The sequence below is a fragment of the Stegastes partitus genome, unplaced genomic scaffold, assembly GCF_000690725.1.
Source record: "Stegastes partitus isolate 25-593 unplaced genomic scaffold, Stegastes_partitus-1.0.2 Scaffold142, whole genome shotgun sequence".
NCBI lineage: Eukaryota > Metazoa > Chordata > Actinopteri > Pomacentridae > Stegastes > Stegastes partitus.
In genome coordinates, this window is record NW_007577873.1 from 226,962 (window position 1) to 253,013 (window position 26,052).

The 26,052-nt window shown below is 39.5% G+C and overlaps 1 protein-coding gene and 1 long non-coding RNA gene across 3 annotated transcripts in view; both read right to left on the bottom strand.

Moving 5' to 3' along the window:
- The window catches only part of kif3ca (kinesin family member 3Ca), a 36,470-nt gene that overhangs the window by 388 nt on the left and 10,030 nt on the right, over positions 1 to 26,052 (bottom strand). The window contains exons 2-9 of one of the 2 annotated variants that reach the window (XM_008279024.1): positions 9,088 to 9,189; positions 8,649 to 8,771; positions 8,367 to 8,375; positions 5,612 to 5,730; positions 3,288 to 3,404; positions 2,897 to 3,005; positions 1,678 to 1,823; positions 1 to 438 (exon numbers count right to left, since the gene is read on the bottom strand). The exon at positions 1 to 438 is cut by the window's left edge and continues 388 nt beyond it. In XM_008279024.1, coding sequence (XP_008277246.1) covers positions 351 to 438; positions 1,678 to 1,823; positions 2,897 to 3,005; positions 3,288 to 3,404; positions 5,612 to 5,730; positions 8,367 to 8,375; positions 8,649 to 8,771; positions 9,088 to 9,189 — 813 coding nt within the window. In that variant the 3' untranslated portion in view covers positions 1 to 350. The remainder of the gene's footprint in view (positions 439 to 1,677; positions 1,824 to 2,896; positions 3,006 to 3,287; positions 3,405 to 5,611; positions 5,731 to 8,366; positions 8,376 to 8,648; positions 8,772 to 9,087; positions 9,190 to 26,052) is intronic. The other variant, XM_008279025.1, reaches the window with a different exon arrangement.
- Positions 22,376 to 23,452, bottom strand: LOC103355286 (uncharacterized). The gene is made up of 2 exons (XR_520081.1): positions 23,081 to 23,452; positions 22,376 to 22,899 (listed from the first exon to the last, which is right to left on the bottom strand). It is a non-coding gene; the product is annotated as an uncharacterized LOC103355286 (long non-coding RNA).

Below are 26,052 nucleotides of genomic sequence, written 5' to 3' on the forward strand. Positions count from 1 at the left end.
CACACACACAACAGTCTGGGCAGTTCAGCACTGCAGCCAGTTAAAGAGGACGATCCGACGCTCTCGGCCTCAAACATGCAGTAGAGAAGGTTCTGCTGGGTCTTTACATCCGTAGAACAGGAGGAACTGGTGATCAGCAGAGTTTCTGAGGTTCATAAGGTCATTTATTTTGCTGTCACAAGATCATTTGTTTGCAGTCAATGAGCTCCCAGGATTCAGCTGAGGTGGTGGTGTGTGTTTGTGTCCCAGCTGTGGGCCTCACTGGGAAGTCTTTAAGAGGACCACTGGTCAAACAAGAAAGTGGAGGAAATAAAATAAATAGGAATAAAAAAACTCTCTTCACTAAAGCTTTACTGTGCTGCTGTGGGGGTGGCGGTGTGACATGCCGCCAAGGAAACATTAGAGGAGGAGGAGGTGATGGATTTTGGAGTCTGACACCTGCAAAAAAAAAAGAAGAAGAAAAAAGAAGAAGTGGTAATTAAAATTAAAACATGCATAATGTTTTGGGGTTTTTTGGGTTTTTTTTTTTTACATATAGTTGAGAGACAGATTAATAAGATTATCCAGCAGCCCTGAGATTAGACGCAGCTGAGGAAATGAGAGATAAACCGTGAGATTAGGATGGCCTGGAGAGGGTGTGGCTAATCCTGAATAATCCCATTTAGAGATGCATTGACTCTAAACCGTTTACAGCTCTGTCGTCAGACATGGCCTAACAGTAAAACGCAGGTGTCACACATAAAAAGTCAAATATTTTTTGTTTTATACCTCAACACAAGTGCAAATTATGACTCCTAATGAGCAAATTAATTGCATTAATGACTTTTTCTAAAAACCAATACAATTCGTTGTTGCAAAAAAAAATAAAAAATAAAAATAAAACATGTCTGTTTTCAAAAAGGGCTGCAAGGTGGCTCAGTGGTTAGCACTGTTGCCTCGCAGCAAGAAGGTCGCCGGTTCACAACCTGGGATCTGTCTGCGTGGAGTTTGCATGTTCTCCCTGTGCAGCGTGGGTTCTCTCCGGGTTCTCCGGCTTCTTCCCACACAGTCCAAAAACATGTTGAGGTTAATTGGTGATTCTAAATTGTCCGTAGGTGTGAATGTGAGTGTGCTTGGTTGTCTGTCTCTAAGTGTAGCCCTGCGATAGACTGGTGACCTGTCCAGGGTGTCCCCTGCCTTCACCCTAAGTCAGCTGGGATAAACTCCAGCCCCCCACGACCCTCGTGAGGATTAAGCAGTGTATAGAACATGGATGGATGGATGGATGTATTCAGAAAAAATATTACATAAGGCTACAACCTGACCAACACTGTATTATTGATGCCACGACTAGTATCAATATTTCAGATCTTAAAAACATCAGACAATAATATATTTTTGCTACGTATGTTCTAAAATGCTACGTGTGTTCTACAAATGTTGCTTTATTCTCCAATAGAATACTCCTTCTAATAAAAACATTTTTGGCAATAAAAGACACCAATACAACAAACTATTTTAATTTTGTATCAAGAAAATAAAGATCAGCATTTTTAAAATGCTCTGTGGTATAAAACTATTTCTATTTAGAGATGTGCTAACATGAAGCAGTAGCCATGTGCAGTAAGTGTGATCATTAAAGATAACTTAATTGTTCTGATCTGTCATTAAAGATCTGTTAAAGGAGTTCAGGCTCACCAGGAACGAGACTTGCGGACGCCTTTGTCCTTGGTGGGGGAGTTGTCCATGGAGGGACTTTGGTTGGGATCTGCCTCCGTCGAGTTATCCAGTGAGGCTGTGCTCGGAGGAGTCATGTCCAGCTCCAGAAACATGATGTTCTCAGCCTGTATACAGAAATACACAAGAGTGAGCCATGATTAGAAACACTGCATCATCTGGATCACACTTACTGAGTGTTTCCTTTACTTAATTTATGTCATCTCAGATGCTTTAATGAGGACACTGTGCTGCATGCATCACATTTTGCAATTTAAAAGAAAGGTTTTGGTTTGCTTTGTAATTTATTTTTAGCATAAAGTGAAAGTTTTTTAGAAACAAAGAAAAAATAAGGTGCATGTTTTTTTTTTTTTTTAAAAAGTCTAACATTTTAACTACAAGGTCGCTGTGACCTAAAGACGACATGATGGGAAATTGCTGTGTGGCATTTTAAGCACAGAGGATGTGATGTCTGGACTGTCAAAAGAGATTTTATTTTTTGTTGGTTTATTCTTTTAAGTAATCTCCATTTTCTTTTGTGTTTTCTTTTTTCCTAGTAGACATCACAATATTCCTGGCATAGCCTAAACTACAAGGTTGGTAAGAAACCATTTTTCAAACATTTAAAATGGGAAAATTGATTTATTTGATAATCCAAAAAGATTTAAACACATTTTGAATAAACTATCAAACTAGATTTAAACAGAATAAATGTATAATTCCAGTGCAAGCAGACTTATATGGTCTATTCATGCATTTCATGATAGGAATAGCAGCAAACACACACCCGATGATGTCTTAAAAGTGATTGTTTTTTGATGAAACAATACCAACAGATGTCTCTAGTTTATGAACACAAAGGACAAAAAATAAATAAATTCTGACTTTGGAGGAGCTGGAAAGTGATCTGTGCTTTAAGACTGATTTCATCAGTTCAATGATTTTCAGAGCAATGGCTGACTTCTTTTATGTACAACTGAACAGACTTTCTGTATTCCACACACACACACACACACACACACACACACACAATCTGTCATATTGACTTTTATTCATTTGCTGCACGTTTACTCTAACATTAAACCTAATAGTCTAGAATTTGAGGATTTATATTCTGGAGGAAGTCAAGTCCCCACAATAAACAGATTTATGTTACTACAACATGAGTCACACACACACACACACACACACACACACCTACCCTGTATCTGGAATGAGCTCCCATCGCTATGGCAACCCTGGCATACTGACTGATAGGTCGTTTGTATCCGACTGCAGATGCTGGCCTTTTCTTCATCTGTGAGGATTTACTGAACAGAGGCAGAGAGCAACACAAAAATCAATTATAAATCAATGCTGAAAATGCCAAACCACAAGACAGAAATAAAATCTAGCATCTGGCCTTCTCTGATCCTGCTTCAATAGTGGTGGAGGACGACAAGAAAAGAGTGAAGAGAAGAAGAGCAGGTGACACAAGGAGCAGGAAGGTCAAAAGGTCATGAACTCAGACAGAAATTAGGAGCAATTTGAGTTCATTATTTCCACCTCATATCCCAAATGGGAATATCCTCACATCTAAACCTAACACTGACCTTTCAGCGGGAACAAGAGGCTGGAACTTCCACTGGTCCTCCTCAGGGTCGAAGGTCAGCCTGTTCATGATTTTGTTCTTCTCCTCTGGAGGGATGAAGTTCTCTATGATCAGATATCTGCAGATAGACAACATACAGCATTTTATCCCAAGTTTTATGTTACATACATATAGATAAGTCTGCGGAGTCACATGGTCCCCAGGTTGTGATGACAGCAGCATTATGACTGAAACACAGTGTTTAAGCTCAACTTTTGTTTTCTTTCACATTTTGGACATGAGCATTATTTTCTGTATCAGCACTAAATCTATTATTGTGTGACGAGTTGACTAGAAGCAGTCCACACAGTTCTACTGACAAATTCACTATGTTGCTATAAGCTTGTAAACACATGCTTTTGGTAAGCCCCCTTGAATCCTTAAAAGTCAACTTGTGATCATATGTTACCTGAGAAGCAGACGTGCTGTTGGAGGAGCAAAGCTACTGGAGGTAGCTGCACAAAACCAAGTTTACAAATGCAGTGCTTTCCCTGCTTCGAAAAATCAAACTGTCGTTTGTGCCGACAAAAAAAACAACTGATGCGAGCAGACTATCAAGACCTTTTTTTAGCAAGAGTTTTCCAGTAAGCAAAACAGGACTGACATCCTTCTGACAGTTCAGACAAACATCAGCAGTGCATGAACACAGCAAGGGAGCTAATGCTGACGACAAAAACAAAACGGGTTGTTGGGCAAAAGACATTTCAACATTAGGAACACATTTCTAGTACATTATTAGCAAACATATTTCTACTGTTTACACTTTTTAATTTTTTTTTTTTTTACTAAAAAAGACTAAAAGCTTGAGGGAATACAGTTGGTTAGACTCTGGTGGTAAAAATAGCGTGCAGCACGTAGTGATTCAGTGAGTATGTGCCCTATAGGGGACAGTTGTGCTGTGTATACACTTATACTCATAAAGACACTGTTGTTGCTCTGATATGTGTATCTTAAAATGGTTTACAGTACTTTAATTGAGAGGTTTTGAGCTTTCAAACTATATAATTGAAACTGATTTCATTTAAAATACAGGAGCACTTTCACTCGGCCTGTGCTAAGGCTGGTGAGTGTTAAGGGTTAAATTCTGCCTCAGTGTTTAAAACTGTACGTTCTCTCCAGTCATCAACGGCAGGAACAGTACGTAACTGATATTTCTATTTCTACCTGAGGCCATGGGCTACAACACACCTACATAGCATAGTGTAACTGGTTTTGTTTTCACCTTGTGAGTCTATGTGTGTCATCTTGGCAAAATGTCTTCCTGGAGACTCCTACTGTAGTGGGAACTACCACAAAGGCATTTTTGAGCACTTTGTAGGTGTTCATATATCTTTCTGTATAGAGAATCCTTTGTGGAAGTCTCTTCAATTTAAAAGAGCTGTGACACACAGCTGGAATATACAAGAACCATGTTGGGAGCAGGATTGACTAATATGGGTGTATAATATACTGCATAGCATTTAATTATAATATGTCCCTTTTTTTGCATAGATCTCATTTGTGTGTCACAAACCTTTGAAACTTCACAGCACGTGTGTGTGTGAGCGCATGCTTAAAAAATAAAAATATGTGACAACTTATTCTCACATTCTGCCATGTTAGGAATTGATTTTTAAATAAACCTATAAGTTACAAAGATCATAAAATCGAGCTGTAGGTTGTACAAAACAAGGGACAAGTGATACAGCTGTGCCACATTCGTCAGATTGAATTGATTGCTTTGAAGCCTTGCCTTGACTCCTTTTCTTCACGAGGAAAATAATAGAGGATGTAAAATCTAAGAAATGAGACGGCAGGACTGAGAACTCAAGGATATGTCAACATGTTGATGGGCTCTGGGGCTGCGTGATGCCACTGCACGCTGGTCTCTAGTCTTTTTTATAACGTTGAAAAAATAAACCAAATCATTACGTACCAAGTTCTGGCACCTGAGAAGTCCAACAAGTCAACTTGAGCAAAGTGTACCAAACATTTTTTATTTTCACAAGATAAACTAAAAATAAAAATACAGTTCTTGTTACTGAGGTCATCATTTAAATAACTCATTTTCATTATGTTTGCAAAAAAATTAAGGAGACACTGTTGAGCTGTTGTATATAGATTTCACACAATGTTTTAAAAAGTCAGTTTTATTGAGCTTTAAAGTTCCGATCTTTACATTTGATCGTTTTTTTTTCAGACTCTCTTATCTGTCAGTGTTTGGCAGAATAAATGCCTGTGCAGCATGGACTAGTATGTATCTAATGCTGACTCCTGCAGACTCTTCAGGAAGCGTGTGCGACTCACTTGAACTTGAGCTCTCTGGTGAGCTCGTTCTGAGTTTGCTCCAGCTCCTGTCGGCTCCTCACGTGCTCGTCATTCACGTCCTGGATCTCTGCTTTGATGCACTGCAGCTTGGCGTACAGCTACAAGGAGAGAGACACAGAGACAAGCAGAGAGGGTGAGGAGGAGTGAGGCTCCCTGTGCAATGTGGCTGATGAACTGGTCTCCAGCTCGCTGAAGCTTGGTTGCCCATAGCAACAGCACTGGAGGCACTGGTGTCTGGAGAACCGGCCAGCCAATGGGAGCTCACCAACATGGCAGCCCTCCCTCTCCTCGTCTCATTCCTCCACTTTCCTCCAGCGCTCCTGAGCTTTCACACTGTTCTTTGACTTCACCCAAGTAGGCTAATCCTGATTTTAGGCCCGAAACATGACGCTGTAGTTGAAATTCATGTTCCTGCAGCTTGAACATGGCCAGAGTAAAGCTTTAAAAATGTGATCAATAAGAGGCAATTTGACTGATTGTTAAAAACTGTTGGAGTCACTTTTTCAGAAGACGGTTCTCTTGTGTTTCTCAGCATTTCTTCTTTATTCAGTGTTTACAACCAAAACCTAAATTGTAGATGGAACTATTCTTAAAGTATCTGAGAAGAGGATCCTTGAAGTTTAATGGAAGCAAACCAGAATATATACTTGATATGTAGGAAGTGTGTCAGAAAAGTTCCAGGACTGGTGTCACAAAAGATAGATTTCAAACCCAAACTACAAACTACGTACAAGTTTTCCCCTTCCGACGATCAACCAGTGCGTCTACAAAGAGATCTTGTGGAGTTTGCTACATTCAGTGCGTGAGAGGAGGCGAGAGTTGTGGCAGGACAAGTCGTGGCTGCTTCACCATGACAACCCGCCTGCTCACAATGCCCTGAGCATCCGACAGTTCCTGGTTGAGAAGAACATCATCGTGCTGGAGCAACCTCCCTACTCACCCCACCTGGCTCTGTGGGATTTTTTCCTCTTCCCCAAGCTCAAGGGGGTCATCAAGGGGACCCGCTTTGAAGACGTGGACAACATCAAGATGGCTGTGACGACGGAGCGGTGGAGGATCCTGGAAGAATCTTTCCAGGAGTGCATGGCAGAGAAGGATGGGGAAGTGTGTTAGACGCCAGGGGGATACTTCAAAGGGGAAAACTTGTAGTTTGGATTTGAAATATATCTTTTGTGACACCGATCCTGAAACTTTTCTGACACACCTCATACATGACACAATGGATTTGTATACGTTCAGTAGTTCAATACGTTTAGTTTTATTTTAAAATCTCTATTTTACCTACTTAAATGTGAACTTGCTTTGTTGACTTACATGCTCTTATGTCCCTGAACTGTGTTTGTTTGTCATCATAGTCTTATTGTGATTATTACTAAATAGGAGACAAATGCTGTACAATTCCAGTTACGTTTGCAATTGTGATGACTTTGCTACTGAACTGACCATTTTCCACTGTTGAAACTTCCAGGCGACAATGACCTCTGTGTGTACTGACTGCAGGAACTGCCCCTATAGAACCTCTTTCAGGAGAGGAAAATGCACTGACTTCTGGGTAGATGTTTTGAGCAGCACTGAGACAACAAGTACCATTTTTCTGCCCTCTTGATGTCTTCATTGAGTAGCAGTCTCTCCTCTCTGACATCACCATTAACAATAGAAAATTCACCATCGAGGCTAACATAACAGACCTCCATTGTTCTGTTTCCTGCACAGAACTGGAGTTAGGTTCAGTAACTACTATTTTTCATTGTTTTAGTCCATTTGGCGTTAACATCTCAGTTGAAGGTGCTGGATCTAGCAACACAACAACAACAGTAAGGCTGAAGTGGCCAATTAGTAGGGAAGTTCCTAAAAATATTCCTGCCACCTTACACTTGAGACCTTCCTTGAAAATGTCTTTTAAACAAATAACATATTTTTTGATAGCTGCTAGCACACTTTCTCCAATGACCTGCACATTTCCTTTGGCACTGAGAACTTGTAGGAAAAACACAAGCAGCTCAAGATGACCAATCCCAGGTCCTATGATGTCCATGATGAATCTGCATATATCATCGCCCCAAAATTCACTTACAAGTATGAGAAAGCACATGTCAGCTACATGTTCACAGGGCAGCCCAATAATACACAACTATTAATCTAACCTATGACAACTTGTCTTTCATCTTGCACATGCCTAAAATGCTCAAAAAGTCAAGAAATCCTAAAACAAAACCAGGAAGAGCAGATTTGTAATTGGTTATTTATGGCAGATAACATGTTTAACAGGCGATCTCTTTTATCAAACTGGTTGTATTTTTACATTCCTTGGATTTCACATACTGCCCTCTGAGCTTCAAATGCACAGTGTGAAAAATGTTTACTCTCCCTCTTGCTCAGAGTGAGGGCATCATGCAGTAGGAGAGCAGTAGACGGGACACGCTTAGGAATCAGGGGAGCAAAGATCAGCGCAAGATCATTAGTCACATTGTCATCCGCAGTCACACACTGGCCTGTTGGGTGTTAGTCCTGCTTGTTCGTGCCGGTGCAGCGGATTGGGAAGCAAAAAAGTAGCGGGGAAGGGTTTAAAAGTGTTGTTTTAGGGTTTGCATTGGAGGTTTTTAGTGAGTTACTGGGAGATTTGGAGCATTCTGACCAGGAAGGGAAAACAGATTTCAAAAGTTAGTGTGGAAAAGCGTGAATCGGCCACAAGGCAGAAGGTGATCAGAAGAGAGGAGGGGACGGCAGGACAAACCTTGAGATACTGAGATATAAGTGTGTGTCCGAGCGGAGCATGTGTCCGAGGCAGGGGGTCATTGGGTTCCAGGTCAGGGGTCAAAGGGGTAGAAAGGGTAAAGAGGGATATTCTCACATTAGGAACAAAGAAGAAGGTGTTTCTATGTATGTGTGTCAATGTCATTGTGTTTTGCATTTGGTGCACATGTATAAAGGAGCATATCCACTGTATTTGCATTGTGCACACCTGATTCTGTATCATCATGTGTAGCTGCACGTAGAGTATCTATAGATATTTTACCTTCTTGAGTTTCTTGGTCTTGGCCTCGACCTCCTGTTGCAGAGAAGTGAAAGTCTCTCTCAGCTCTAGCGTCTCTTCATCCTGGACCAGCATTTGCTGCTGCATCTCCCTCTCATTACGTGACTGAAAGCATAAAGTAAATGTCACACTTCACTTCAGCTCATGTTGAGACAAATGGAGGCAATTATGAGGCACTTTTTCTGCAGTATTCTAAACTCTGAAGTACTTCCAGTTTTTCAGGCTGTAGAAAACACTCCTCTCCACAAATATTGCTTGTTATACCATTACAATAAAGCTGGTCTGCTGTAACCAAAGTGTGCACTGTGCACCCGTATTAGGGAGAAATGTCTTAAAACATAATATCTAACAGTAAAATGTGCTGTAAATATAACAACTATATACATATATTTGATTTGATCATTTGCAAACACCGGTTTACCTGCTCAGCAATCTCATGCCGTTTTATTTCCAGCATCTTCTGCTGCTCATTAGTGTGATCTATGATGTTCTTTCCACCAACCAGCAGTTTGCTCTCCATTGCCTGACAAAAGCGAAGAGAGTTTGCATTAGTACTCATGAAGCTACCCATCAAAACATCATTATACACATACATTCATACACATACGTATACATCACCAGTTCAATTCAATTCAATTCAATTTTATTTGTATAGCGCATATTTACAACAAGTCATCTCATAGCGCTTCACAAAGGCAGAGACAGAAACACCCAACAATCCAAAACTCTTAACTGGAATTGAAGGAAAAAGTTCAAATTTTATGACAAAAAGCTGAATGTTTTTTAAGAAAATGTCATGATACTACAGAAAATGAAGTAATATTTGCTCCAGCAATTATTTTGCTTAAGCATGGATCTGTATATAAAAACACAACATAAATACATACAATTAAGTAATATGTTTTGCTAAAAACTCGCTATGTACTGAAAAGACATCTGTTGTCTGTTATGAGGAAATCAAAGAGTTGTAATATTTTTAAAAAATTAAGTTGTAATTTTCACTTAAAATCAGGTCGATGTTGAACATCAGGTATCACCAAAATACATTTTTCTGACATGTGATATGCTGCTAATTTTCAATGTGACTCTAGATGGCTGCTTATACTGAGTTACAGCACATACTGCTGCTGGGAAATTGATATCTATTGGACCAGAGTTCATTTGACTAATCCTGTTGTCAGAATCCTTTAAAATCTGTGTTGTGTCATAGCCAAACTGACTCACATTTAAACAAAAAAAGTACACTGTAGTATAAAACCATACTGATATTAACAGGTATAACTTCCGTATCAGGTTTTTATCCTTCCCAACAAAACCCAATTCATCAAAGGCATCTTAACACATTTAACCAACAGCGAGTTTCATGAACAAAAATGGAATACTCTAAATGATGTAAATAGCTGTCAGGAAAACAGAAAACATAAAATGGGTCTTTTTTGCTTTTGAAGCTCATCAAGGTCAAACTAAGTTCATCTGGACATTAAACAGTAGAGTCTTTGTGTTTGTGTGCTGGAGCTGCAGTGTGAGCAGACTTTGTGCTGACGAAGCAGGCGGACGCTGGAAGTTGGCAGCTTTACATCGGCATGATGACACCACGCTACAACGAGCTGAGCTCTGCTGAAACTTTGCAGGTCTTTGGACATGAATCATGTTCAAAAGTAGACCAGGACAAAATTACACAGTGCCCTTTTCATGAAATAAAATATGGTATCGACCTTCTCGTTGATTGGATACACACAGTATCTAATGTTAATGATGTCTGATAGCCATGTTGGTCCAGATTGAAATAGCTCCACAGCGACTGATTAGTAATGAAGTTTTTCACAGACATCACTGCTCCCCAGATGATGAATCCTCCTGACATTTCCATCAGCACAATAATAGTCTCAATATTTATGAAAATGATGACATGAATGTCAACGATAACCTCACCGGACTCAGATTTACATTTTTAGTTTTTACTGAAATATAAAGGGATTGTGGGTTGCAAGGTGGAGCGGTGGTTAGCATTGTCGCCTCGCAGCTAGAAGGTCGCCAGTGTGCGACACAGTGAGGACACTGGGATCATTCTGCATGGAGTTTGCATGTTCTCCCCGTGCAGCGTGGGTTCTCTCTGGGTTCTCCGGCTTCCTCCCACAGTCCAAAAACATGTTGAGGTTAATTGGTGATTCAAAATTGTCCGTAGGTGTGAATGTGAGTGTGCTTGGTTGTCTGTCTCTAAGTGTAGCCCTGTGATAGACTGGTGACCTGTCCAGGGTGTCCCCTGCCTTCACCCTGAGTCAGCTGGGATAGACTCCAGCCCCCCACGACCCTGGTGAGGATTAAGCGGTGTATTGATGATGGATGGATAAAGGGATTGTTTCCAAGACATTCATATCTTAGGATGAAGTGTAATAATTTGTTCGGCTCTTAACTTTTAATCTTAACCATCTTCACATCATTGTTTGAATGTATTCACTACTTTGGTTTTTGACCAAATATTTGCAAAACTAATGACATTCCCATCTTCCTCCAACAACTTACAAACAACGAGGCAGAATATTCAGGATATATGGGGCATTTTTAAATACATGAAATAACAAATTATGAATTTTGAAATAAACTGAAGACATAGTCAATATCAAGTTAGCATGCTATCTTATTGGCATCAGTATATTAGCATTGCTGCAGGTGTATCCCATTGTTATTTTTGCCTGTCTCTTTGCAGTTTTTGTGTCTATATGGGTAGCCTGACTGACTAAATGTAGACTTGGGGTAAAAGCTTGTTATTTACCCCCATGTTTTTCAGAATGCTTCCCCCTTCCCCTTCTGCTGTCTGTGTGTTATTGTTTTCAAATTCCCTTTGGTCAAGGAAACGACAAAAACAGCCTTAAAAAAAAAAAAAAAAACGAGCAGCAACTTTAATGCTGAAAATGGCAAGTTCTACCACAGAGTGGATCGTGCAATACAAGAGATGCTCCACCGACACAATTCCTCAGTCATTTTTTTTCAGGGTTACCATCACTGTGTTTAGTGCCGCTCAAAACAATGGTGATTGCTTTATTCCAAGATAAAGAAGTGCAGCAAGACCATTTTCTAGCACTGAAGCAGCGTAGCAGAAACAGGTCTGACTATGTGAGACACTTCATCAGACTCAATATTAAAATACATACTGAGTACCATTCAAACACGACAATTCCTACAATTTTGGATGTTATCACTGCATGAAATGGTGCTCATTATGAAGCAATTTTGCACTTAGATAGAGGAGCAAAAGTTCAGAATTGTAATTCGGTGGTGTTTTCTTGCATTTTAAGTCAGTATTTGGTTAAGTTCAGGCACTGAACTACTTGGTTAGCTTTAGAAAAGGATCATGGTTTGGGGTAAAATACACCTTGTTGCTACATTTACCACGTTGTCAAATTGCATTTTGTATGTTTTCAGGGTGGCGACTCCACTGGAGATTTTACATGCACCTGTTCACATGATCGCAAGTTACTAAGTTACTTTCTGTTCGTCAATGATCAGAATGGAAGATGTGCTACTGAGCCTACTAGAAGGTGGAGGAGGTTCCTAGTAGCTCAACACAAACAAAGATTCAAACACCGCTCAAAACCCAAAGAACTTCCAAACAATGATATGATATGCATCGCATCATTCATCATCCCTGTGAGGTTTGCTCCCTTTGGGTGCTTTCTAGTTGTTATTTCTACCCTTTAAAGTGAAAATCTAAGGTGCAAGTCTCATACTGTATGTGTCTTAACTCTGTGACTGCTAGAAAGTCATTATCATTTCAAGCCTCTGGTTACAGCATCTCTGGTTACCGTGGAGATTAAAGGCCTGAGGTCACAGTGATGCAATCTTCAAGTCTAGAAAGTGAATTGCACATGTAGACACACACACACGCATCATTATCTGGGTCCCTGTCCTGAGGGCAGAAATGTAAAAGAGTGAGAACTGAGTAACAGGATAGGCAGGCAGAAGCAACACTGAGGCAGAAAGTATAGAAAGGAAAAGGGGCCCCAAGACGGGCAAACAGGGGCCACAGTCATTTTGAATTGGCCACATTCCAGCTCTTTATACAAAAAGACAGTGTGTGTGTGTGTGTGTGTGTCAACTGTGTGCAGCCTATACGTTCTGTAACATTTGCACATACCACACTGTCCACTTGATTATATGAGCGAACACAAAAACACACTTAAACCCATGCAGAGTACAGTGGAGTCCTTCAGAGAGGATGCGTCTGCAGCAGCTCTACAGAAAGCCTCTTTGTTTGAAGCTGTCTTTGTGTTCGCTCTGTATATGTATGTGTGTGTGTGTGTGTGTGTGTGACTGCCTGGTTTGCTGCTCTTTGTGTTCTGTCATATTCTTTCAGCTTCATTAAAGGGCTGATTCATGTCAGGGATTCTCCCTCTCATGCATCCCATGTCTCCTCTCCCTGATAGGCTGGTTAGATAGATGCAAATCCCCTATATATAGGCTCTTATAATGTAAGATGTGAATGGCCTCTGACTTCAATGGACAACTAGACACTTTACATTTACCTCAGGGCTTCAGTTCTTCTCCACCTGTTTCAGCATGTTATTATCCGAACGGGAAAAAAGGATATTGATGTTCTAATTTCATTCAGGGATAAAAGATCTGCTGTGTGAAACTGTGTCAAAACCCTAATTACATCTATTCACAAATGCAACCTCATCCAATTAAAATGAAACAAAGATGGTGCATACTCTACATTTCCCCTGATTGTAACAAAAACAGCTCGGAAAACATTGAGCTCATAACAGGAAACAAGTGCATTTCTCCTGCAGTGAATTTGTGTTCCTCAAAGAGCAGAAATGTTTTTTCAGTGAAAACAAATGCAAATCAAAAGAAAGCCTCGTCTCCATTAGTTGTAAATAAAATACAAATATGATAAAGATGAGATAAAGTCACCGGAGTGCTGCCCTTTTCCTGAACTTATTCCTGGAAAATATTTGTTAGAACAGTAGTTACTAGTTTCCCACTTGTAGACAGAGTTCACGTCAACAATCAAGGTGTATCTCTGAAAGAGAAAGCAAGACTTATCTGAAATCTCTGATAAATCTGGAGCTTAAAAGTAAGGAAGTGCTGGCCACTATTGTTATAGTCAATGCAGCAAACACAAATTGAACTTAATTGCAAGAAACAAAGTCCTTATGGGCAAGTCTCCCCACCTGGTAGCTATCTTGGTGATGCCCCAGGGAAGATATTTTGCTATCTAAGTGACCAGTGGGAGAACCATGATTGTAAGTTCAGTGTTCACTGGGACATAAAACTGCATGATAGAATCAAAACGTTTGGTAAGTTTGACCCAAATAGGATTTAAAAAGCATTTTTCCACACAGTTATACCTCTACTACATATGCCTGAAGTCTCACAACACGGTGCTTGCTAAGCCCTAACAATGTTAAGGACTGTAACTAATCTCAGGAGGCCAACTGGGGAGAATGCATAAGTGATGTGAACATAGAACCTGCAAGTTACACAGCAGATATCATAAAAGTTTGGGGTGAAATTTCACTTTTCCAGAGCCAAACACGCAAGAGGAGAGATGTTGCATATGGATTAAACAGTGAGGAAGAGATTTATGGACCTCCTTTGCTCATAGCTGAATCCACTGAAGATCGACAAATACCCCTTAGCTTGCTTCAAGGTAAGACTTAGCCTGCTGAGGGGTATACTATGAAGCAAGTTTAACATAGTTGTGCTTTCTTTACCAGCTTGACAACAAAGTAAGCCCCAGCCAGAGACTACGTGTATCACAAAGGTGGTTATCAACTTTCTTTATCAACTCAGGCTTTCTGCTTCAGACTCTGTGCGCATTCACATAAAAAGGAGCCGTTTAACACGTCATGTGACTCTTCCTCTGCACAAAATGAAACAATTGTGTGCAGCTGCTTCAGTCAACACGTTGTTTTAATGGAGAACAATGAGGAATATAAAAATTATGATGGTAAAAAGCGCCATCACTGCAAATGGTGCAAGACAGAAATGCTGGTAGAAAACTGTTAAAACATGTTAATATATAACATTTTACTGATGCAGCCGCTTATTTCCAACTGATAGCTGCACATTAAAGTTAAACTTTAAACTTAATATATTTAAACATGATCTTGTATTGAAGTGCATTTCGGTTTGACACTGTGCCATCATGCAGGATTTCACTTTAATTTTGGCTAAATCAAAGCAAAATTAATGTTATTGAATGTTGAATATTCTCTGTAATAAATACCAGTAGAATAATCCATTTTCTCATTTGTGTTCTATCAGCTACAGTAGCAGCAGTGTGAACGGACTTGACAGCAAATCAGAGCCAAACATAAAAACATATTTTTGTGATTTCTGCATTGCCAACTAAACAAAGGTCTGGTTTCCATGGCATCACGATATATACAGTGTGTGATACTGTAACTACACAGCTTCTTTCAGTGATATTAGTAACATGCAACACAACATGTTTGCAGATAAAACACATTCCCTCAGCTGAGAACCTGTATTGCTCATAAATAACAGTCAGAAAATGATTTGGTTAAAAGGAGACACTCTTTCCAGCCAATTTAAATCCAAAACTCAGAACATAACTTGCTCCCGACCAGATTAGCTCCACAGCACAAGTTACCATGGAGATCTAGCAGGTTAAAAGAGAGACACCTTTGTGACACTGAAAACTCTGACTTGTAGCTCAACATACCTTGATAACCCACTAATCTCGATTCGTAGTACAGCCCTCTGGACAATAAAACGAGGGAGAAACATACCACACTCCATCAACAACAAGAAGAAAATTGTCCCGTACGACATTCAACAGTTTCCCTTCAAAACACTTGATACAAACTGCCATGGAAGCCCACAACGAGCGCACAAAGTTTGGTTGCATGAACAAACCCCAAGCATGCAATCTTTTTTTTTTGGGGGGGTTTTTGCAGCATATGTAGTATGTAAATCCTTCAATAGCATAAAAAAGTAATTTACAATTGACTCAATTTAGCATTTGAGTTCACTTATAAATTAACTTATCCTGGCATTTGCTGCAGACACAGGCTCATGGGTTTCCATAACTGATATCTAATTACACTTTCAGGTCTTAGAAAGAAAAAAACACAAGGGGTAAATAAATCCAGACTCTGGATAGTAATAGAAAGTCAATGTAGGTTTAAAAACATCAATAAAAGCATCATCTTTTGAATCTATTTGTTGTTGGGTTTTTTTTACATTCGAACTGGCGATAAAGACGGGGCAAGAGGAAGAGGAGGAAGAGGAGGAGGAGGAGGCGAGGGGATAGATGACTCACTGAAGAGGCCAAATGACCTTCAATCACATGAGACGACTCACTCACTTGTCACTGGAGTCATTATTCTGCTTCCAGACATGCAGGCAGATCAAGGTTTCACACACACACACACACACACACACACACACACGCACACACACACGCACACACACACACACAGACAGTGTTGTGTTTCCATCTCTTCAGAGGACATTATATTGATTTAGACTCATTTTCTGTCCTAGCCTTACTTTAACCTTTAAAATACATGATTACTGTCAAGAGAACCTGTTTTTTAAATCCCTGAAAGAGAAGTAGATGAATGTAGAGAACGTGACTGTGTGTACAGATGTGTGTTCCCTTGACATGATTAGTACGAGTACATACACACAAACATAGATGCAAGTTGGATATTAAAAGAACAGCAGAGACATATCTGTCCATCATGCCAATATAAACTTTTCCATAATTCCAAAGGCCTTGAGTTAGATGCTGATGAGACAGTGGAATATGTGAGGTTTGCCACTTGGTTTTTGTACATACACAAAGGGGAACTCCACAGATTTTAAACAACAAAGCGTGTCTGGTGTTGTCAAGTAGTACTGCATATGAGAAAATGCTCAAATCCTTTGGTGGCTGCAGATGGAGCTGTAGGAAATCAGAGAAACTGCCTGAAGTGGTGTCACCTGAGTTAGCATCAGTTAGGTCTGAAGTGTACAATTTAGAAAAAAGAGGGGAAAACAACCCTTGGGGTGTGCAGATGGAAAGAAGTGACCTCTACCAGCTAACAGCTCCAGGCTAAATTAGACGCTACGAGCATAACACAGTTGAGCAACATGCTGCATTTCATTTAAAAAGTTAGACCTGGGAATGACGTTAATCCCAAGCTGTACAATACTTTGTGCAGTATGAAATCCAGAAAACCAAGATTTAGGCCTCCAGGACAACCTTTGTTTTCAGGTCATCCATTGTTAGCAATAACAGTTGATAATAAGCTATGGTACCAGTGTATAAACACGTCCACAGATATAAGTTGGACAGTAATATGTGTACCACTGATGTAATGAGATACAAATAATACAGAAGTGCTAATAAACAGGACATTTCTACAGCCTTCACTACAGGGAATGTACTGAGCAGCCATTTTGGATGATTCAGATGTTATCAGCCCAGTAAATGGCGCATTATCAGTGCAATTCCCATACATGTGGGCCAATAGGGGCCGCCAACATGTTTTAGAAGGCTCAGTAGGTGTGTTATAATTCATTATGGTGGCTGTGTGAATTAGTGCATATAAAATCTCAAATGAAATTGTCAGTCTGGAAACGTACAAAATGGGGCTGTGTAAATGTGATAAGAGCGACTGCCTATTTTGATCCTTTTCTAAACCCAACCACGTTGTTTTGGTGTCTAACTTCAACCCAACAACGACTGAAAAACTTGAAGTGAATGAGAAAGTCAAAATGAGGCTCAAGTCAAAATATAATACAATAAAATGTGCTGCAAATGAAATTTAAACTCAAATCTTATGTGTAAAAAACCAATGACATTATGCCTTTGTCATGCCCTACAGCTTCGAAATTAGATTTTTGTTTATCTTTCTAAGTGAAAATGCCCAGTTTAAATGGAACCCAGCATCAGACTGAACTGTTGCATTGTGGGAAATGTAGGAACTTGGTTTTGACAACCCAAAGTAGTGTGTGGAACAAAAAAGACAATACCTCATCTGCATCTATTTAGATATTTTTTAAAAAACATCCAGAGAAATCTAAATCAGCAGACTACTTATGTGTTCTATAATAATGGCCTTGAAGCAAAAACTAATTGCTATTACATTTCTTCTTATGCACCAAACATATTACAAAATACAGTGTATTTAGTTTCCTTGGGACCCGATATTTTATGATGAATAATGTCCTGCAAAGAGCTCCGTCATTTGCTGCCCTATCACTGATTAAAGACAAAACTGAGTATCTTTTTATGAAGAATGAAAACTTTAAATGAACTACAATTTAATTTTTTTGCCTGAAAATCTGAATTGAAAATTAAAACCAGTGAAGATCCTGTATTCACTGACTGCTGCTTCTTAAACATAGTGCTGTGAGGCACAGTAACCACTGAAGATGATTAAGGTGAGCAATGTGAACCACTTCATGTTTAATCATCAAATACATGTGATTTCATTTCACCAATCAGTCAGAGCCAAAATCTGTTGCAGTGAATAGTGGGTACTTATGTATTCACTGTATAGAATAACACACTGACTTCAGCGCTCATGTTCTCTGAGTTGTTGAGTCTGCAGGAGGATGCTAAAAGTAGAAAAAGAAAACACTGAAGCATTTCTAAATGCATTACACTTCACTGAGAGCGCATGTGTGTGGGAGTGCCAGCCTGCATATTTCTTTGAGGGTGTATAATCTACCCATAAGTGCATGCTCAAATTCTTTTGGCTGTGACTGATCCATTTCCTGATGGGAAAGTGAAGAGAATGGGAAGTGTTGCATATTGAGCCAGCTCATCCACATCAGGCAGCCAATCACAGCGAGGCCAGGGCCCGCTGGGAGCGACCTGGCTATAAATACAATGTGACGACAACAGGTCTTGTGCGCCCAGCAGAGAGACAGAAGTCTTGCTGGGAAGAGACAGAAACACAGAATAAGAGAGAGAGAGGAACGTGAGAAGGAAAAGACACGAGATGCTGAGCTTGAAAGGCAAAGGTCAAAAGAAGGGAGGAGAAGGTCAGGACATCTCTGAGAATCTGTTTCACATTAGTCCTGGTCGATGCAAAAACCACTTAAGCAGCCACAACTTGCAGGCTCCAATCTCATTATCGTTTACTCACAGTCAGTCATCTACTGACTAACAAACACACGAGGGAGATCCAGTAGCTGACATGCAATCAGCAGAACACCATCCTGCTTTATGTCAAGCCCAAATGAGGACAGACATGTGAGTTTGTTTTGTAATATGACTTATTCTTCTGTTGATGTATTCAAGTGAGCTAAAAAAGTCATAGGATTGATGTGTCTGAATACCATTTTTCTCAATCTGTGTGCATTTTCATCTTTCATTCTTAGCATATAATTTCAACATGTATGTAATGTTGCGTTTGAAAGCTTAGTAAATTTAGTAAAAAGATCCCATTTCTTTCAAATTAACTGCACATTTACTTTTCTTTTAGCTCTCAACAACAGCAGCAAGTTTCCTAAAATGTTAAACTATTCCTTTATGACAAAAACAGGAAGCCCTAGTAGCTTTGTTTTTAGCTAATTATGTACTTTGAAGTCTTTACACAGCTTTTGTAAAAATGGTTGCACTAATTATTCACATATTTTGATAATTGTTCTTAATATATTATGAAGTGTAAGATAATAATAGCAAAAAAATACATCCCTCTTATTCATCCAAACCACATTTTCCCTCTCTGCACCTCACAAGGTAAACATATATTTAATATTTTATCTTTACGTGTAGATATTTGTCTACCGTTCTGTGTTGGTGCTGTTTCAGTAAGTACGCATGTGTTGGTTAAGAAACTACAGTTTTCTTCATGTACACACATGGAAACACACATGGACACACACAGAGTCGATTCATCAATATTTCAGTGATGCAGCCCTCCATGCTGAAAGATGGAGAGCAGCGATGAGCCTTTTCTGTTTATCAGCCTCCCACACACACACACACACACACACACACACACACGCACACACACACACACAGACACACAGACTTCCCTCTGTCTGTTAGCCTCTTTCCCCCTCTAATTTAACAGGAAGGCAGCTATATAAACAGGAAACACAGTTATCGTATCCATAAGCCATGAATGTGAGTGTGTATGTGTGTGTGTGAGAGAGTGTGTGTTTGTAAAGTAGATTTTGCTCTATTAACCAGATGTCTACGGCATACTGTGGAAAGCTGATATGCACATAAAGCGTCTGTATGTACATGAGTGTGTGCGTATATGTGTGTGTTGTGCTGACGATATTTCCCATGAGGCAATGGGCATTGTTGTCGGCCGCGTGTTCTGATTGGCTGAACTGCAGCTGGCAGGATACAGGAAAAAACCTTAATGCACGGTCAACGTCGATTTCCTTCGTTTAACAAAGGACAAACTGGAAGATAAATTAAAGGCAAAATGAGATAATGCTTCTTGAATACTATGAGCACGTGGTACGTATTTGTTTCTCTGCTAAAAGATTCAATTATTACCCTGCTTCTGGCCACGTTGCCATCCTCTGTTTGCTGCAAAGCCTGACAATGCAACATCTATTTTAGGTTTTCTACAAAAGGAATGCAAAGATCAAAAGCAGCGTAGAGAAAGAGCCCAGTGTTTCCCAACACAGACTTAATCTGGGCAGTGTGCCACGGAAGAGTTTATTCTTAGTTTCAGTTTATTACATAGATTCACACTCCTGAGAGCAAGCTGTGCTAATATAATTCTCACAAAGTAAAATTAAAATTCCACAGTTTGCTCCAAATTTGCCAGTATTGGTAGGGATATTTTTAAACCTTAACTGCACATATCCAATTAAAAGTAGTGTCCTATTTGCTGTGATGTGTTTTTGGAGAAAGCTATAAAATGTTTAGAGATTTATCAGTTGAAATATTAGATGAGGAAAGTAAAAGGAAAGCTCAAATTCTCATTAAATAACTCTAACAAAAGAGCTGGCAACAGGTTTAAAAGGCATGTTATCTTTAAACAGTTGCTAAAATAACATTATCTATCAGAGCCAGAGAAAACAGAGAGAACCGACGATCAGATTTTTAACTCTCTGACGTTCCATGAAACAATCCTGTGTGACAGAACGGTTCCATCAGGAGAACTATTTGTCATAATAATGTTGTACATCTTGATTCCTGGATTGTACATCATACACACGTACATTTGGATTGTAACATTAGAATTGTGTACGACTCCACAAAAGACGTTACAACCTTAATGTAACCCAATTATTCAGCAAATCCATGTTAATTTTCAAAAAGAAACATGAGATAAGCTATGCAGGAAGATGATAAGATCTATAATGTGAGAGACAGTAAGAAGAAGGAGGGCATAATAGTTTTGCCCTAGAAAAGTGGATCTAAGAATAGTCCACTGGAGGGTTGTACACTGCAGCTTCCTGATGAGAAGCTGCTGCTTGGCATAAAGCTCCCCACACTGATACCCAACTGTTTCATAACAGCGCAAACGCTACTGAGAGCTACACTGTGCTTAGTTAAATGAAAATGATTAAGATTAGGAAAAGGATTAAGAGAATTTAACTGTAAAGTGTGTTAAGAGTGACAGAACAACTGCTTCAAGAGACACATCATGATGTTGAAATGTACTGAAGAGGGAAAGTTTCTGATGAAGGACTTCCTATCCTAAAGACTTCATTAAAACTGAGGAGGTTACTGGGACATCTAAAGAGTCGGGCAGATGCAACCTAGAAAAACTGGCAGGAAATGCTGAGCTTTAGTTGTCCACCAAGTGATTCTGGAAATAACAGCAACTGACAGTATGACAGAATGTCCTTAATTAAGTTATTGGTAATTTGGTTAAAACAGGATATGTGCTTCCTTATTCGAACCATATACGCTGATGATGATTTTCCACTAGCATCCAGGCTAACAAGGCGTGTTGTCCACAAACATATACACAAATTACATATTATATATTTGATTAGTCCCATAAGTAGGAGTAATTACTATATTTTTAGCATCAATGGCCAGTATTTGACATGTTTACAAGTGTTTGACAAAGCCTTTCTTTTTTTTCTGAGTGGTGACGATGAAGCACAGTTCTGCACACAAGTGGAAACATGCATGAAGCCGAACATGCAAAGGTCAAACTTCCGTAACGTTGTGTGGTTTGTTTCCTGCTGACAAAAAACTCCCTTGTATTAGATTTTAACGGGGATAAGAGTTTTAAATTCACCCCCAAAAAATCTTCTTTGGAATTGCAAAGGAGGCACACAACAGACCTCATGCAAGAACATATTCTGACCCAAAATTCTCTTGTTTGTGTTCCAAGAGGGATTTTCTAGATTCTTTTGATTGTACACACTGATCAATAACACCTAGTCATGAAGAGATGGACATTCAGGACATTTGAACATGAGCACAGTCAGCATTGCATCCTTAAAGGTTCAATATAAGGATTTGTGTTCCAGTTTGTTTGGAAAATTTCATTCNTGCATGGGAGATGAATTGGTGAGAGCTACAAACAAAACACATTAGTTTGAAATCTGCAGTACTGTAACCGTTGAACAGGCAAATGACCTCCACAAAAGGCAGAGAGGCCCGGTTAGCTTACTGAATAGCTATACTGTGGGGTGAGCTTAAACTCCCATGCATCACTTTTAACAAGCCAGATCTAACATTGTTAACCATAAATAACATGAACCTCCTATGAATTAAAACATCTTAAACACAAATGACAGTCAAACACAAAGACTTCTGTATGCAGACCCACAAAAATATTTATTTCAAAACCCCAAATAAAATAAAATTAAAAGAAATGAATTAAACAATGTCTAAATAATACCCGGGATTTTGTTATTCAGTTTATGGTACCATGGCCGTTGGCGCGCAGTTGGAGCTCATGTAAGACCTCTGGTGGAGAGCTGTCTGTACTCACAGTCCCATGGACAAAGCAGATATAGCAGTCAAGTCAACTCAGTTGTCCATCAGCTGAGCGATGAGAAGAAACGGCCCTGCGGCCTGGTCCGCGCGTGCGCAGGAAGCAGGTTTCTCTTGCAGCGGGAAGCCCTGAGCACCTCTACTGCAGCAGCAGGTGCGGCAGTGTCCGAAGCACACTATCAATAAGATTCAGAAACCACTAATAAACATCCTGTCAATAAACCATAAATTTACTCGTCTTTATAGTTTTATAAACCATACTCACTCAGAAGCAAAAAAAAACCCCGTGCTCCTCACAGACTTGTCTCTTCTCCCCCAACGCAGCAAGGCCACAGCTAGCTAGCAAACAAAATCCCACACGGCTATGAGACACATGCTAACAAAGCAACCTGTCTGACTGTGCATACTTCATTCAAAACCCGGCTAATTCTCCCGTTTTAACTGCCTACATACCCTTAATAAACAACCCGCTCTAAATTATCCTACAATATAGCAATTTAACACACTTTTAAGAACTTACAAACAGCGCTTCACATCTCCCTTTTCCTCCCGTTTTCTCTCCTTTCTCCGCACTTACGTCTGCAGCATGTTCTGCGTTAACTCCCGCCCTACTAAGAACCCGGTAGGCTACCAAAATTATCCTGACTTGGCACTGATTGGCTAAACAATAACATGGTGCCCACCAACTGACCAATGTACATAACAAACGGGGAACTTAAAAGTTCAAGGTCTTTCCAAACTGTGGGAAATTTCAACACTATTCAAAATTACACATTTCTTCATCTTCACGCCAACAATTAACCATAACTGAACCAGAGTCCAGGGATACAGTAAGCACTGACTAAATGTACATATATACAGGAACAATATACAACAAAAAATTAGGAGGGGACTACACGTACATTTGGATTGTAACATTAGAATTGTGTACTACTCCACAAAAGACGTTACAACCTTAATGTAACCCAATTATTCAGCAAATCCATGTTAATTTTCAAAAAGAAACATGAGATAAGCTATGCAGGAAGATGATAAGATCTATAATGTGAGAGACAGTAAGAAGAAGGAGGGCATAATAGTTTTGCCCTAGAAAAGTGGATCTAAGAATAGTCCACTGGAGGGTTGTACACTGCAGCTTCCTGATGAGAAGCTGCTGCTTGGCATAAAGCTCCCCACACTGATACCCAACTGTTTCATAACAGCGCAAACGCTACTGAGAGCTACACTGTGCTTAGTTAAATGAAAATGATTAAGATTAGGAAAAGGATTAAGAGAATTTAACTGTAAGGGTGACAGAACAACTGCTTCAAGAGACACATCATGATGTTGAAATGTACTGAAGAGGGAAAGTTTCTGATGAAGGACTTCCTATCCTAAAGACTTCATTAAAACTGAGGAGGTTACTGGGACATCTAAAGAGTCGGGCAGATGCAACCTAGAAAAACTGGCAGGAAATGCTGAGCTTTAGTTGTCCACCAAGTGATTCTGGAAATAACAGCAACTGACAGCATGACAGAATGTCCTTAATTAAGTTATTGGTAATTTGGTTAAAACAGGATATGTGCTTCCTTATTCGAACCATATACGCTGATGATGATTTTCCACTAGCATCCAGGCTAACAAGGCGTGTTGTCCACAAACATATACACAAATTACATATTATATATTTGATTAGTCCCATAAGTAGGAGTAATTACTATATTTTTAGCATCAATGGCCAGTATTTGACATGTTTACAAGTGTTTGACAAAGCCTTTCTTTTTTTTCTGAGTGGTGACGATGAAGCACAGTTCTGCACACAAGTGGAAACATGCATGAAGCCGAACATGCAAAGATCAAACTTCAGTAACGTTGTGTGGTTTGTTTCCTGCTGACAAAAAACTCCCTTGTATTAGATTTTAATGGGGATAAGAGTTTTAAATTCACCCCCAAAAAATCTTCTTTGGAATTGCAAAGGAGGCACACAACAGACCTCATGCAAGAACATATTCTGACCCAAAATTCTCTTGTTTGTGTTCCAAGAGGGATTTTCTAGATTCTTTTGATTGTACACACTGATCAATAACACCTAGTCATGAAGAGATGGACATTCAGGACATTTGAACATGAGCACAGTCAGCATTGCATCCTTAAAGGTTCAATATAAGGATTTGTGTTCCAGTTTGTTTGGAAAATTTCATTCACAAACAAGAGTAAAAAGATGAATAGTATACTATAGAGCTTCAACTCTGCATTCAGAATTCACCAGAAAAGCAAAACAAATGTTTACGTACATTACAGTCATGTCTTCAGCCCCGTGACACAAAATTAATCACAAAGGTTTGGAATCGTAGAGTCTTCATAATAGGCAGATGTAGATTCTGAGTCTGAAAAATGAAGTCAGCATAGAAATGTTTTAAAGCTACATTTGTTTTTCTAACAGCCAGCAGGGGGCGACAAAATAAGTCTGATTATCTATAAGAAAACAACCCTACGTTGGGCTTTGTTTGTTACATCAATAAAAATGTTCCCAATGAGTTTGTGGTCTCAATCACTAGTATGAAGACTTTTTGAAAACAGCATGATGTTTATTTTGTTAATTATTTTGACTGAATTCTTAGCGTCCTCTGGTTCTCCAGTCAAATCCACCGCTCACTTGCCAAACTTAAGGCTTTGCAACAGTAGTTTACAAATCTACAAAGGACATCACAATCGCAAGACAAAAGAGCGCTTTTTTAAAATAAAGCAGAATGACTCATGTGATGCTGCCAAGGGGACAACAATCACTCAGCACAGATTTTTTCAGCTTGACTTCCTACTTAATTATTGTAATGTAGAAGCTGCTGTGACAACATATACCAATAAATGTGTCGAATAAGCATCTCAGTAAATTGAACAGGCATAAACATTGTTTGGTGAAAAGAATGTCAACGGAGTACTAAGTTTGGTATATGTATTTTTTAAATTACATCAGCTTTGGTGTATGTTGGTGTGCTAAGTCAAATGTGTGTGTTTTCCCATGTGAAAGAAGGCAGTCTCTCAGTTTAGGGCTTAAATGACAGGTCTGTGGTAGTCATCCAATCTGTATAACTGGTTCTTGCATGAGGCCCGATGCCTGAAGCATCTACGTAAACATAACTGAATAACGAAGTTTGACAAAACAGCAACTGCCTGACTATCAGGCCAGCTTGTGCTCATTTCTAGTGGAACTTCTCTTGAACCGCCATATCATTAAATTGAAACGACGGTGCAAGAGGACGTTTTTTTTACACGTCTTTTGATGTGCTTTCATGTCAAGTCCAACTGCACTCTGCTCAACCCAGCTCCAGCTTTTTCACACATTAAAGCGCAAGTGTAATGGTGAAAACGAGAAGGTGACATGAACGCGAGGTCACAGAGTTAGTTTCAGACCTGTGATGTTGTGAATCATGCGCTCGTCTCGTGACCTGCAGAACCAACAGGATTTCACACATTGCGTTTGCTCATGTAAATTAAACCTGGCAGCACGTCCAG